The sequence below is a fragment of the Amblyraja radiata genome, chromosome 7 (genome assembly GCF_010909765.2).
Source record: "Amblyraja radiata isolate CabotCenter1 chromosome 7, sAmbRad1.1.pri, whole genome shotgun sequence".
NCBI lineage: Eukaryota > Metazoa > Chordata > Chondrichthyes > Rajiformes > Rajidae > Amblyraja > Amblyraja radiata.
The window spans coordinates 77496135-77510257 of NC_045962.1; the positions used below are offsets into that span (position 1 = coordinate 77496135).

General features: G+C 43.7%; 1 protein-coding gene across 1 annotated transcript in view; it reads left to right on the top strand.

The window, feature by feature from the left end:
• Window positions 1-1064: 1064 nt before the first annotated feature.
• The window catches only part of LOC116975560 (contactin-associated protein-like 5), a 705003-nt gene continuing 691944 nt past the window's right edge, over window positions 1065-14123 (top strand). The window contains exon 1 of the mRNA XM_033024847.1: window positions 1065-1292. Within this exon, the coding sequence (XP_032880738.1) occupies window positions 1205-1292 (88 nt within the window). The 5' untranslated portion in view covers window positions 1065-1204. The remainder of the gene's footprint in view (window positions 1293-14123) is intronic.

Sequence of the window (14123 nt, forward strand, 5' to 3'; positions counted from 1 at the left end):
TAGAGAGATAGAGAGAGAGAGAGGGGAGAAAAAAGAGAATGAAACTCCGAACGTATTGAAAGAGCGTTTTGTTTTGGTACACAATCCTCAAGACGGAAGCCACCGCTGTTAACCCAGTCCACGTGAGATTTAACCCTTGCTAGACCCAAACAATGGCTGGCGTTAATCAATTTCTTCAAACAGATCAATAAATATGCAGGGATCCCCAATCTTTACCATATGGACCATAGAAGTTGTTTTTTTTCTAATCAAAACGTGTAAGAAATAACTAGCTTTCAAATAAAATGAAATTATTTTTGACAGTAATCCAATTTCAATTGGACAATATTCATGAAATATTTACTGTAAAAGCAATCTTCCTGAAACTTTTCGTGGTCTAAGTATGCAAGGTTTCTTCCCGATATTCAGTCTGGTGAATGTAATTGCAATGCTGTCTGCTGGATTAGCTCGGTAATGTTAAAGTTTTAAGGGTGCGTTTTTGAATGATGTTACTTAGAGGTAATTCCGGGGAAAAAAAACCCCCAGAGCAAATGCGCAGTGAACTATTAACTCCAGCAGAATTTGTAGTAAAATATTTTTAATCACAGTTCGAGGGATTTTGGAGAAACAATATTAAAAATTGAGATCTAGATTTTTTTTGCAGACGGGGTTTGGAAGTAAATCTTATTTTAAGGAGTCGCATTCAAACTAATTTTGACTTTCATGGGATCGTTTAGCAACGAAACTGAGTTCTAGAAGGTCACAGAGTGGACTTAGGACATCCACTCTCATCCACAATACGGTTGTGCGGGGCTATGAGATGGGCTGTAAATTCTCCCGTGATGTGTGTGTATATAAGGTGCAAATGCACGGTGCTAACTTACTCGTCAGTGGGGCGCCTCTTTGGAGCAGCTCTACGTGAAAAGTGTGAAGCGAAGGACTTTATTTATTTATTTTCCCTTCTCTTTAACTTCCCGATACCAAAGTGTTGGCGCAGGGAAACGTGTTGTCTGCAAGGCAGCGCGAGTGTAGGAAACAGCTGGTTGCAACAGTGGGAGGAGGAGGAGGAGAAGCACAGAGAGGGAGAGAGTGAGCACGGGAGCCACGCTCGGCAGAATGTGCCCTGACATGGTCAGGTGCGGAGTGGCGGAGCGCTAGCACTGAACCAGCCACACTTTCACATATTTATCTCGGGGGTCGAGGGGGGGAAGAGAGAGAGAGAGAAATGGACTCGTACACAGGCAGCTACCGCTTCCTCGCCCTTTCTCTCTCCGTTGTCAGTCTATGGAGCTTGTTGTCAACTGCCCATTCCCGTAAGTACACGGTTTTTGGGTTGTTATTGGGAACTGAGAAAGTGTATTACAACAAAAATCAGTAGAAAGATTGGCTCTTACTCTTTTTAAATAAAAACATCCTAAAAAGGACAGTTTGAGTTGAAATTTCTATAAATATTTTAGTCTTATTGCAGAATGATGTGGTTATTTTTTATATAGAGTAAAGTAATGTAACTGAAAGAGGTGCCTGCTTGAACACACAGTCCAGGCATCTTAGTGCACAATGGGCGTGTGGTGTTTGTGTTTATAATACGTTCTATCATCTAGCTGGAAAAATGTGTATATACGACGCTGCAAGTAATAACTTTAGACTCAGGAAGTTTTTTATTGAGTAAATCTTGCCATCTGCTATAACTGTTCAATTTGCCCCCTGATTTAATGTGCGCAGTGTGAATAATTCTTTCGGCGCTGTCTTCGGTCCTGAAAACTCTAGCTCTGCATATGAAATAGAGCGAGCATTTGGAGTACTTGTAGCAGCAGTCAATGCTCCATGTCGGAGTTGCTTCGGAGACTAAAGCTAGTTAGTTAACAGCCAATGTGTGGGTGTGGGTGTGGGTGGGGTTGGGGGGGGGAACGAAACACACAAAAAGCCTGACAGCTACTTTGAGTTCGATCCAACGCATCAAACACGGACTGGATAGCTGCAAATGAAGGTGTTTTGGGGTTAGTGGTTAAATGCTCTTTTAAAATATATCGGCTTCGCCTAACCTAGTTACTTATTCAGTTGGTAGCATGTCGCCAATATATACTGAGCAGTCACACTAGCATTTTTTAACTTGACTTAAATAATCTTCAAGAGGACATTGAAATCTCTGTCTTTATTTTTTAAAAAACGAACTTGGAAAATCTGAAGTGGTAAATTAACCTGAGCTCATGTTAAATTACTTGTACCTGCTGGTGCTTGGGGGGTTTGCGGAAAAAAGAGAGATGATAGAAATAATTGTACTACAAATTACTTTTTCTTTAGCCTGTTGCGACTATCCAGGGGAAAATCTCAAAACCTTTTCCTTTATTATTAAACCTCGGGGCCAATGCTGGATAACAATAACTTACTTCATTCAGCAAATGGTGACTGAAATATTATGTACTGTGGAGTACAAAGAAGTGTATGGTTGCGAACCAAATGTTTGAAATCACATCTAAGTATTACCATGTGATTCACTGAATAGAGTCAGATTGATATTATCTGTAGCTATCAACCTTTGACACATTGTACAGATTAATTTACTTCTGGATCATCACTTGTGGAACTTTGTGGCCAACTAACACCTTCAAATTAATTTTCCATCATGTCTTACTCGTATGCCTTAACAATGTTCTATGTGGCTTCATCTTTGCTGCCTGTAATGAGTGGGTTCATTCAAAGAACCCACAAAGTCCTGGAGTAACTCAGCGGGTCAGGCAGCATCTCTGGAGGACATGGATTGATGATGTTTCTGGTCACGATCCTTCTTCAGAACCGATCTGCAGAAGGGTCCCAGGTCCCAATCGGAAGCATCACCTATCCATGTAATCCAGAGATGCTGACTGACCAGCTAAGTTCCTCCAGTACTTTATGTTTATTTTTGTTATATATAGCCAGCATCTGCACTTCCTTGTGTGCCCATTGTCACTCATCATATGCATTCTGTTTCCCCAAATCCTGCTTCAATTTGTTGCACCCAAGCCCATTGGGATCCAGCTCTCTGTGTCTCTAATATTAACATGAAGGTTGCTGTTATACTGTCAAATTGTCAAATCCATTTCAATGACTCCTCCAGCTTAACGCAAGCACCACTGATGCTATCCTATTTAGTTTTGTCAATACTTCCATACCTTAATTCCATCGGCAACCAGTAGGCATTTTAAACTGGTTTGAAAGGCATGGGAGTGAAGCATATCGTTCAACATAAAATCAGCTGGCTCACCCAGATTCTGCTCATTGCACAGTGTCCACTCCATTCCCACCACTTTGTGAACTATTATTTTTGCTTCTTTAGCCATTTCGGGCTTCAGTACCATCTGTAGCTTCTCTGTCTCAACCTGCCATATGTGTTCATCTAAAATGGTAACGTTTAGATCAGATGTGTTTGATGTTGCATGCTCTCACCAAGTCTCATTCTGGTCCTTTTGCCCACTCCCATCCAGGTTCTGCCCTCGCCTATCCTAATTTGTCCCCCAATTCCGATTCATACGATACCAACTCTGAAGTCTCTAACTGTGTTGCATCCGAGTGCTCACGCCCAGTTCCTCTGAGTCTCCCTGCTCATCCTTCTTTATCCTCTTGTCCACTACTAGAGACAAGAGCGGATGTGGCCATGATGTTTCCAGTAGTGGGAGAGTCTAGGATCCAAATCCATAGCCTCAGAATAAAAGCTCGTACCTTTAGAGAGGAGACGAGGAGGAATTTCATTGGTGGCGAATCTGTGGTATTCAATGCCACAGACAACTGTGGAGGCCGAGTCAATGGATATCTGTAAGGCAGAGGTAGACAGATTCTTGATTGACGGATGTCAGTGGTTATGGGGAGAAGTCAGGAGAATGTGGTTGAGAGGGAAACGTAGATCAGCCATGAATGGTGGAGTAGACTTTTTGGGCCGAATGGCCTAATTCTGCTCATATAATCTATGAACAATAATGCCCCATCCTCTAGATATCTCTCTTCATAATCATCATTTCTGTTATCAATGATCTCTTCAGCCATTCTATCATGTTATCCTGCCATCTCCATTGATTCCTCTACTCTCTGCGCTCTTAGCTCACAGCATCCTTTTACTGACCTTATTGTAAATTACCCCATGATACCTTGTAAAATCCAATGTATTACATCTATTCATCTAGAAAATGTCATAGATTAATTTTAATGGAAACAAACAAACCATTATTGATGACAAACATCTTATTGTTGTATTAATGCATTTTAATGTCATTAAGCCACTTTTTTTTCTGGAATGCAATATTAAAAAATTATATTGCAGCAGTCATTCCTCGATATCAAAATGAGATACGTTAGGAGCTGACTCATGTGGACACCAAACACTAATATAACAACACAACATAGTCGAAGCAGGAATAAGCTATTTGACCCCTCATGCGTGATCCATCGTTCAATAATATCAGTAATTTTTCTTTCACCCTACTAAGCTCATTCTGGGTGATTCCTTTGCAAAAAATCTGTTGATCTCTGCCTTAAATACATTGCATGACTGAGATTTTACAGCCCTATTTGGTGGTGAATTCATCTCTGGACGTAAAAGGTGGGCACAGCGGTAGAATTGCTGCTTTACAGCGCCAGAGAACCGGGTTCTATCATGACCATGGGTGCTGTCTGTACGGAGTTTGTCCATTCTCCCTGTGACCACGTGAGTTTTCTCCGGGTGCTCTGGTTTCCTCCCACACTCCAAAGATGTACATGTTTGTAGGTTAACTGGCTTTTGTAAATTGTCTCTAATGCATAAGATAGTGCTGTATACGATAGTGCCACTGTACGGGGTGATCGCAGGCCGTTGCGGACTAGGTGGATCGAAGCAGGGGCGGAAAACCCGGGGGGACACGTCCCCTCCCTGTTTTGAGAGGTGGGGGACATCCCCCCCCCCCCCCCCCCCCCCAAGTTTTTGTAATCCGAGATATTGGGGGTGGGACTGATGATTGAGGGCGGCGATTGGAGGAGAGAGATGTCGGTCAGCAGGTAATGGGGGCGGGACATGATTCAGCGCGATGATTGAAGGAGGGAGGAGTGAAGGGTGGGGCTGAGGATAGAGCGTGGTGTTTGGAGGAGGGAGACATGGCACAGACCTGCGCTTCATCCGCAGCCAGGATGATCCCGGCCGGCTCTCCCCGCGGGTGGACAGAGAGGTCGGCAGCAAAGATCCTCCGCTATAGCATCTTTGGTCGGCAGTCAGACGGGCCAGCGCAGAGAAACAGCGCTAAACCCAGCTAACTCTGCCTGTCCCGCCAGGTGAGCTTACAACCCTCCCTGGACTTGCGGGAAATATGGCCAGCGTGGAGAAGCAGCGCTGGTGTCCTGTCAGTCCAGACAGGGCTGTAGTTAACCCGGTGAGACAGGCAGAGTTAAGATGCATTTAGCGCTGGATTGAGCCTCCGAAGCCTCGTGTGTGTGTGTGAGTGTGTGCATGCGCGCGTGGCCGCCAAGAAATTCTGTCCCCCCTGTCCCCTCCATGTTTTGACAGCGGTTTCCATCTCTGGACCGAAGGGCTTATTTCTGCGCTGTATCTCTAAAGATACTTTAATTTTTAATGCTGTTCTCAATGGCTGATGCCTTCGTTTCATTCCTGACACTGGATTCCCAACCGTGGGAAACAACAACTCTGTAACTAACCTGTGAAGCCCCTTAAAACTAGTGTACGTCGAGCATGAATGTGATGTGTTGGTTGAGACATGTTTGCGGTATATTTCTGGATCATACATGACATGAAACTGGTTCTACAACAGCAACCTGTTGCTGTTAGAAACAAGAAGGGTGAATAGTTCATTTACTTGGTTGGGTGAGCCCAAGAACTGTGAATGTCATTCACCCTCCAGTATCAGAGTATACGTGTAAGCTATAAAACAGTGCTGCACAGGAACATGTCCTTTGTTCATGATGTCTGCGTCAAACACGATGCCGAATTATATTAATCTCTTCTGCCTGTATGTGCTCCATATCCCTCCATGTCCATGTTCCCATCCAAAACCCTCTTAAACGCCACTATTGTATCTATTCCCATAACCAACCCCGGTAGCGAGTTCCAGCATCTACTGTTCAGTTCAGTTTAGTTTATTGCCACGTGTACCAAGGTACAGTGAAATGCTTTTGTTGCGTGCTAACCAGTCAGTAGAACGATAATACATGATTACAATGTATCCATTTACAGTGTATAGATATACAATAAGGGAATAACATTTAGTGCAAGGTAAAGCCAGCAGAGTCCAATCAAGGATAATCCGAGTCACCAAAAAGGTCAATAGTGGTTCAGCATTGCACTCTGGTCTCTTGTTTCTGGTTTGGATTTTTTTTTTAAACTTTCTTCACTCATTTCCTTTAAACTTTTACCCATCTGAACTTAAATGTTATGTCCTCTACTATTGCATATATCCACCCAGCAAGAAAAAACAAAACGTTTTGACTGTCGTACCTATATATACCTCTCATCGTTTTATTTAAATTTCCATTAGGTCTCAGCTTAATCTCAAGAGACAATAGACAATAGGTGCAGGAGTAGGCCATTTGGCCCTTCGAGCCAGCACCGCCATTCAATGTGATCATGGCTGATCATCCCCAATCAGTACCCCGTTCCTACCTTCTCCCCATATCCCCTGACTCCGCTATATTTAAGAGCATCTCCGATGCTCTAAAGAAACAATCAAAATTTGTCCATTCACTCCTTGGAGGTAAAAAATCCTATAATCCAAGCAGTTTCCTGGTAAACCTCAGGTTGCACCTTCGTGGGGTCCACATCCTTCCTGCAATGGTGCAACCTGAACTCCACAAAATACTCCAAGCTGCATTAAGTTGTACCGTGGAATCATATCTTTTGATAAATTTAAAAAAAGAGATGAGGAGGAATTTCTTTAGTTAGAGGGTGGTGAATCTGTGGAATTCATTGCCACAGATGGCTGCAGAGGCCAAGTCATTGGGTATTTTTAAGGCAGAGATTGACAGATTATTGATTAGTAAGGGGGTCAGGCGTTATGGGGAGAAGGCAGGAAAATGGGGTTGAGAGAAAGGCAGATTAGTCGTGATTGACTTGATGGGCTGAATTGCCTACTACTGCTCCTTGAACCGGAGCACGGTGGCGTCACAGTAGAGCTGCTGTTTTACAGCGTTGGAGACCCGGGTTCAATCCTGACTACGGGTGCTTGTCTGTGCAACGTTTGTACATTCTCCCCGTGACCTGCATGGGTTTTCTCCGGGATCTGTGGTTTTTCCTCCCACACTCCAAAGACGTACAGGCTTGTAGGTTAATTGGCATGGTATAATTGTAAATTGTCCTTAGTATGTGTAGGATAGTGTTAATGGGCAGTGGTCGCTGGTCAGCGTGGACTAGGTGGGCCGTATGGCCTGTTTCCATGCTGTATCTCTAAACCAAACTAAACTTATGAACATGAATATGTCACAGTAGAGATGTCTGCTCAGCCCTTTGTCACTGTGCTGCCAATGCAGCCTTTGAGAACAAGCTCATTTTCCAACTGAGTTAACAGCTTTTCAAGTCACGTTGTGTCACTGCTCAACCAAACACATCTAAATCTGATCAAGTTTCTGCTTTCACCACCCTGCAGGGCAGAGTATTGTTAGGTCTGTACTAGTCATACAGCAAGGAAACATGCCCTTCGGTCCAACTCATTCATGCCCATCCAAGCTAATCCCTTTTGCCTATGTTTGGCCATATCCCTCAAAACCTTCCCTATCCATGTACCTGTACAAGTGTCCTTTAAATGTTGTTACAGGACCTGTTATAATGCTGTTATAGTAATGTGATGTAGGGGATTGCAGCTGGAGTTGGAAACATCGACTTTCTGGCGAGTGGTGAAAATAGTTGTAAGCCTGGAGGATGTTATAGAGATGGAGAGGGCTGAAGCAATGAAGATATTTCAACGCAATTAGAATTTTAATCTTGACTTATTGGAGAATATAAAACCAATGAGATGAAGAAATGATTGAACAGGAGTTGGTGCAGAGAGGATTAAAGATAACAGAGTTTTGTAGGAGCTGAGGTACTTTGCATTATAGTCTACTTATTCAAAGCATACACTTACAGTCTAATAATTTGCACAATTACATAATGGTGTGACTTTTGATTATGAAACCAAAAATATTTTAATATGCAGCAGTTTTTTTTCAGTTGATATTTTCTAGATTAGTCGGATGATTCAGCAACAAAGGCAATGTATAATTGAAAAGAGGACCATTAAAATGCACAGAAAAAATAAATCGGCATGTATTGATCCGGTAATGATAAGCATTGAAACCATATATGGCAATATTATTTATAAAAAGAGACAAAACAGGTATTGGTTTAATGTCCTATCAGTAAGATGGCACCTCCAATAGTGCAGTTATTGATCACTACCAGACTTGAACCGTTCTACATTTCCTTGATAATCATCTGCTTTGATCTGTCATTTTCACACCTGACCCTTCCATATCTCGTCTCCCTCGCCCCTGACTCTCAGTCTGAAGCTCCACATTTTCTTGATCATCATTGCTGGCTTTGATTTGTCCCTTGGCACACCTTTGATTCATTTGTGTTGTGTACCTTTTCATATCTCTCGTTTCCCTCTCCCCTGACTCTGCCTGAAGAAGAGTCTCATCCCGAAATGTCACCCATTCCTTCACTCCAGAGATGCTGCCTGTCCCGCTGAGTTACTCCAGCATTTTGTGTCTATCTTTAAGATGGTCAACGTGGACTTGGTGCGCCAAAGACATAATATGTCTAATATTAGACTCTGATTAAGTCTGTAGATTGGGACTTGAATGAGGCACTTTCTACGGTTGGCGCTTTTAAGAATACACGTACACCATCGATTTTCTGGCACCCTTGGTTCCAGAGCCTTGCCGAATTATCCATCTTGCCGACCAACAGAGGTCATGTAATAATAAATCAACAATAAAGCCTCTCACTCACTAATTATACTCCTCCACATGTCTGTAAAGCACCATGGACTGCTAGAAACCTCAATAAAAAAAATAGCGATTAACAAAGAAGTAAATAATTAACTCTTTCAGGATGGAAGCACATGTCCCGAAAGAACATGCGCCACACGCCATGCTCTCGTAATTTTGACGGGATTAAAGGAGGTGCCGGACCATTAGTTGCTGGAAAATCGGTGGTGGACCTGTACTACAAACATATTGGGCCATCATTGTAACTTAATGTAAAAACGAGAAACACATAGACATATAATATACATAATTGCTTAGTTGTAATGTTGAGAAATATGTGTGAAAGCCACTTTAGTAACTTGTCAGTTTCTTTGTTGAACTAAATTAAGGCGCATGTTGCAATCAAAAGCGCTTGAACAATTGGTTGGGAAGAATGCCAAACTGTAGGAAAGAGGAATGCGCCTCCTTTTCAAGAGCAGCCAGCTCTTGCATGGTCGGTGCCAAAGCATCAACATGACCCTTAAACGTGCCACCTCCCGTTGCTCTTTTCTGTCCATAAACTACTTTACCATCAAATTCATCCACTGGAATGTTTAGGTCAGGCTCAACTTGAGAGATTATGACATTCAAGTACTCTTCAAGTTTTCAGCCATGCCAATTTCTTTGGTGCAGTCTTTAGAGCCTTGACTATCACAGAGGCTTGAGTTCGATCCTGACCTCGGGTGCTATCTATGAAGCTTGCATATTCTTGCTGTGACTGCATGGTGTTTCCTCCAGATGCCCTAGTTTCCTCCCACATCCCATAACTGAGTGGTTTGGTAGTTGATTGTCACTATAAATTGTGCCTAGTTAGTACACGTGTGAGAAGCTTGGCTAGGTTGGATGTGGAGATGATGTTTCCATTAGTGACAGCAGCAAGGCCCAGAGGCCACAGCCTCAGAATAAAAGGACATGCCTTTTAGAAAGGTGACGAGGAGGAATTTCTTTACTCGGAGGGTAGTGAATCTGTGGAATTCATTGCAGCAGACAGCTGTGCGGACCAAGACAATGGATATTTGTAAGGCGGGGATCGACAGATTCTTGATTAGAATGAGTGTCAGGGGTTATGGGGTGAAGGCAGGAGAATGTGGTTGAGAGGGAAAGATAGATCAGTCATTATTGAATGGCTGAGTAGATTTGATGGGCAGAATGGCCTAATTCTGCTCCTGTAACTTATGAATTTATGACCTTACTAGACTAAGTAGGACCCGTTGGGTCCCATGTTAACACGGGAAGGCTGGTCCCCCAATGCAATATTCCACCTCTCCACCATTTCCAATTTTGGTGGCCAGTGTGGGGGTGGGGGGGCTTTCTGGAGCGCTAGTATGGGTGTTGTGGGCCGAAGGGACTGATTTCCAGAGGGCTAGTATGGACATTGTGGGCCGAATGGATTATTGGGCTGGCAGCTCAGTCACTCAGAGCTGGTGGGCTGGCAGCTCACTCACTCAGGGCTGGTGGGCTGTTAGTTCAGTCACTCGGGGCTGGTGGGCTGGCAGTTGATTGACTCATAGCTGGTGGGCTGGCAATTGATTGACTCATGGCTGGTGGACTGGCAGTTGATTGACTCGCGGCTTGTGGGCTGGCAGTTGATTAACTCATGGCTGGTAGGCTGGCAGTGCACTCACGGCTATTCCTTGAAATTCCATTTCAAGCTGAGTGCAGGCCACCAAATTCAAATGCAATTTCATACCATTTCAAGCAGAGTGCAGGCCACCAAATTCAAATGCAATTTCATACCATTTCAAGCAGAGTGCAGGCCAGCAAATTCAAATTCAATTTCATACAATTTCAAGCAGAGTGCAGGCCACCAAATTCAAATGCAATTTCATACCATTTGAGCTTTTACTACTGGCCCACTGGAAGGGGCATTATCTTCATCATGGCGAACAGACCAATCAGCTGATCTCAAGATTTAAAAAATATTCATAACATTTTTATTTTTCATCGATCGGAAAATCCTTGGGGCTGCCTCAGCGGAGGAGGACTGAGTAAGATGGCCAAAAATCATAGCGATATATGGTAGCGTTTTTAAAAAAAATCAATGTACAGCGCAGACAGGAAGTGGTCAAGATGAGACTTTTAGTTATATAGATGTGTGAGGGAACCTGAGGGGATTTGAGAGGAATGCGAGTAGACGCGCAGGACCCCGCGACGGAACGTAGGACCCGGTGGACCTACAGTGTGGAAGCCACCAAGCCAGCTCCTGCTCGACCCCCCCACCCCCCCCCCCCCGAAGCCCAGAGACTGGGAGGATTGAGCCATTGACACGACGGGCAAGAAACAAGGCTAGTAGGAGAGGGAACCGGGGTCTGGCCCACCGCACCCTCAAGGTTGGCTGCGGGAGGCGTGCCCAGGCGGGGAGAGGGACGTTGTTCCATACATCCAAGGAAGGCGATGGCTGGAGGCCCGCAGCAGCCTAGGGCTTTCCTGGATTTGGCACCGCCCATAACACCTGGAGTGCGAGCTGGACTTTGAAAATAGCGCCAAAACGGTGCCTCTTATATGCGGGCTAAGTAGACTATTTCTAAAGGTAGACTTTGCTAATCGGGGATATGCTGGGACTGGACTGGACTAGTGTATGTAATAAAATAATTTCACTGTGCGTTTGTACAAATGACAATAAAACACTTTTGAACTTTTGAGAGTAAAAGATGATATAATGAAGGATTAGTGTAAATGGGTGGTTCATCGTCATCACGGACCTAGTGTGCCAAAGACATATGTTTAATATTAGCTATGGTTTCATAAATGTTTAATATTAGTTATGGTTTCATAAAGTCATAGAGTGATACAGCATGGAAAGAGGTCCTAGAAACATAGAAACATAGAAATTAGGTGCAGGAGTAGGCCATTCGGCCCTTCGAGCCTGCACCGCCATTCAATATGATCATGGCTGATCATCCAACTCAGTATCCCGTACCTGCCTTCTCTCCATACCCTCTGATCCCCTTAGCCACAAGGGCCACAACTAACTCCCTCTTAAATATAGCCAATGAAAGGTCCTCTGTACTACCTTCTCTTTCATCTACCCTCCTCCCGCTACCCCCTTGTCCCCCACTCCATGAACCCAACATCCCCACTGACCTTCAAGTACCTGACTTTACTTTCCATACTAATCTGTTTCAAGCACTCAGTGGGTTACATTCAGGGCTCTGGTGACTCAAGTCTTCATATAAATATTCTTGCTCAGACTTTACTGGCTTTATCTTGCACTAAGCATTATTCACGTTATTTCCTTTGTCATGTATAGTGAATGGCTCTATTGGGGTCAAGGAAAGAGCGTTCATGTCGCGGGCCTGTTTCCACAAATATTTCCACCACCGCTCACAAGAAGTTACAAGACAGACAACATTGTAGGCAGATGCTGAGATGTATGTTCAGCTCTGGCTGAACAACTTCTAATCTTGTGTGTGGACTCGATAAGAAGAAGAAAAATGGCGCTAATGTAATAGAAACATAGAAAATAGGCGCAGGAGTAGGCCATTTGGCCCTTCGAGCCAGCACCACCATTCAATATGATCATGGCTGATCATCCACAATCGGTACCCCGTTCCTGTTTTCTCCCCATATCTCTTGATTCCATTAGCCCTAAGAGCTCTCTCTTGAATACATCCAGTGAATTGGCCTCCACCAACTGTGGCAGAAAATTTCACAGTTTCACAGCTCTCTGGGTGAAAATGTTTTTCTTTATCTCAGTCCTAAATGGCCTTCCCCTTCTTCTTAAACTTTGACCCCTGGTTCTCGCTCCCCCAACATGGGGAACATTTTTCCTGCCTCTAGCCTGTCCAATCCCTTAATAATTTTATATGTTTCTCTAAGATCACCTCTCATCCTTCTAAATTCCAGTAAATCTAGAATAAGAAGGCATAGTCATACAATTAGACAAGATTCTCCTCATTCTCTAATGTGTTGTCTTTCCGCTGACTGATTACAAAAGCTTTTCACTGTACCTCGATAAATGTGACAATAAACTAAACTAAAATATTTCTTAGATGTTGTGAGAACATCTGCCTTCATCAGCCTTCGTGGACTGTGGTCCACTCTCTTGATAGAGTGGATCTGAAGAATTCTTCTCTCTCGTATTGTTTAGCTTGAGCTATACTTTCTGGTTGTATACATTTCTGGTTATCTTAATGGGGAAAACATCTCACTATCTATACTTTCCCCTCAAACAGGTCACACCACCCTTCCCTCTTCAGCTTTCTCCACTTCAAGTGTAACAAATCTAGCCTATATCCTCATAGCTGAAACACTCCATCCCAGATAATATTTCATGAATGTTCTCTGCACCCACTCCGGTGCAATTATGACCTTCCAGAATAAAATGAAGTTGTGGCCTAACTCATGTTTTATATAGAAGATAGACGCAAAAAGCTATAACTCAGTAACTGGAGTAACTCAGAGGATCAGGCAGCATCTCTGGAGAAAAGGAATCGGTGACGTTTCGGGTCGAGGCTCTTCTTCAGACAGAGTCGGGAAAGGGAAACGAGAGATATGAAAAGGTACATTGAACAAATGAGTCAAAGGTATGCAAAAGGACAATGATGATCAAGGAAAGGTGGAGCTTCTGACTGATATTCAGGGGTGAGGGTAAGGTGTGAAAATGACAGACCCAAGCAGACAATGATCAAAGAAATGCAGAATGGTTCAAGTCTGATAGAAACATACATAGAAACATAGAAAATAGGTGCAGGAGTAGGCCATTCGGCCCTTCGAGCCTGCGCCGCCATTCGATATGATCATGGCTGATCATCCAACTCGGTATCCCATCCCTGCCTTGTCTCCATACCCCCTGATCCCTTTAGCCACAAGGGCCACATCTAACTCCCTCTTAAATATAGCCAATGAACTGGCCTCAACTACCTTCTGTGGCAGAGAATTCCACAGATTCACCACTCTCTGTGTAAAAAATGATTTTCTCATCTCGGTCCTAAAAGACTTCCCTCTTATCCTTAAACTGTGACCCCTAGTTCTGGACTTCCCCAACATCGGGAATAATCTTCCTGCATCTAGCCTGTCCAACCCCTTAAGAATTTTGTAAGTTTCTATAAGATCCCCCCTCAATCTTCTGAATTCTAGCGTGTACAAGCCGAGTCTATCCAGTCTTTCTTCATATGAAAGTCCTGCCATCCCAGGAATTAGTCTGGTGAACCTTCTCTGTACTCCCTCTATGGCAAGAATGTCTTTCC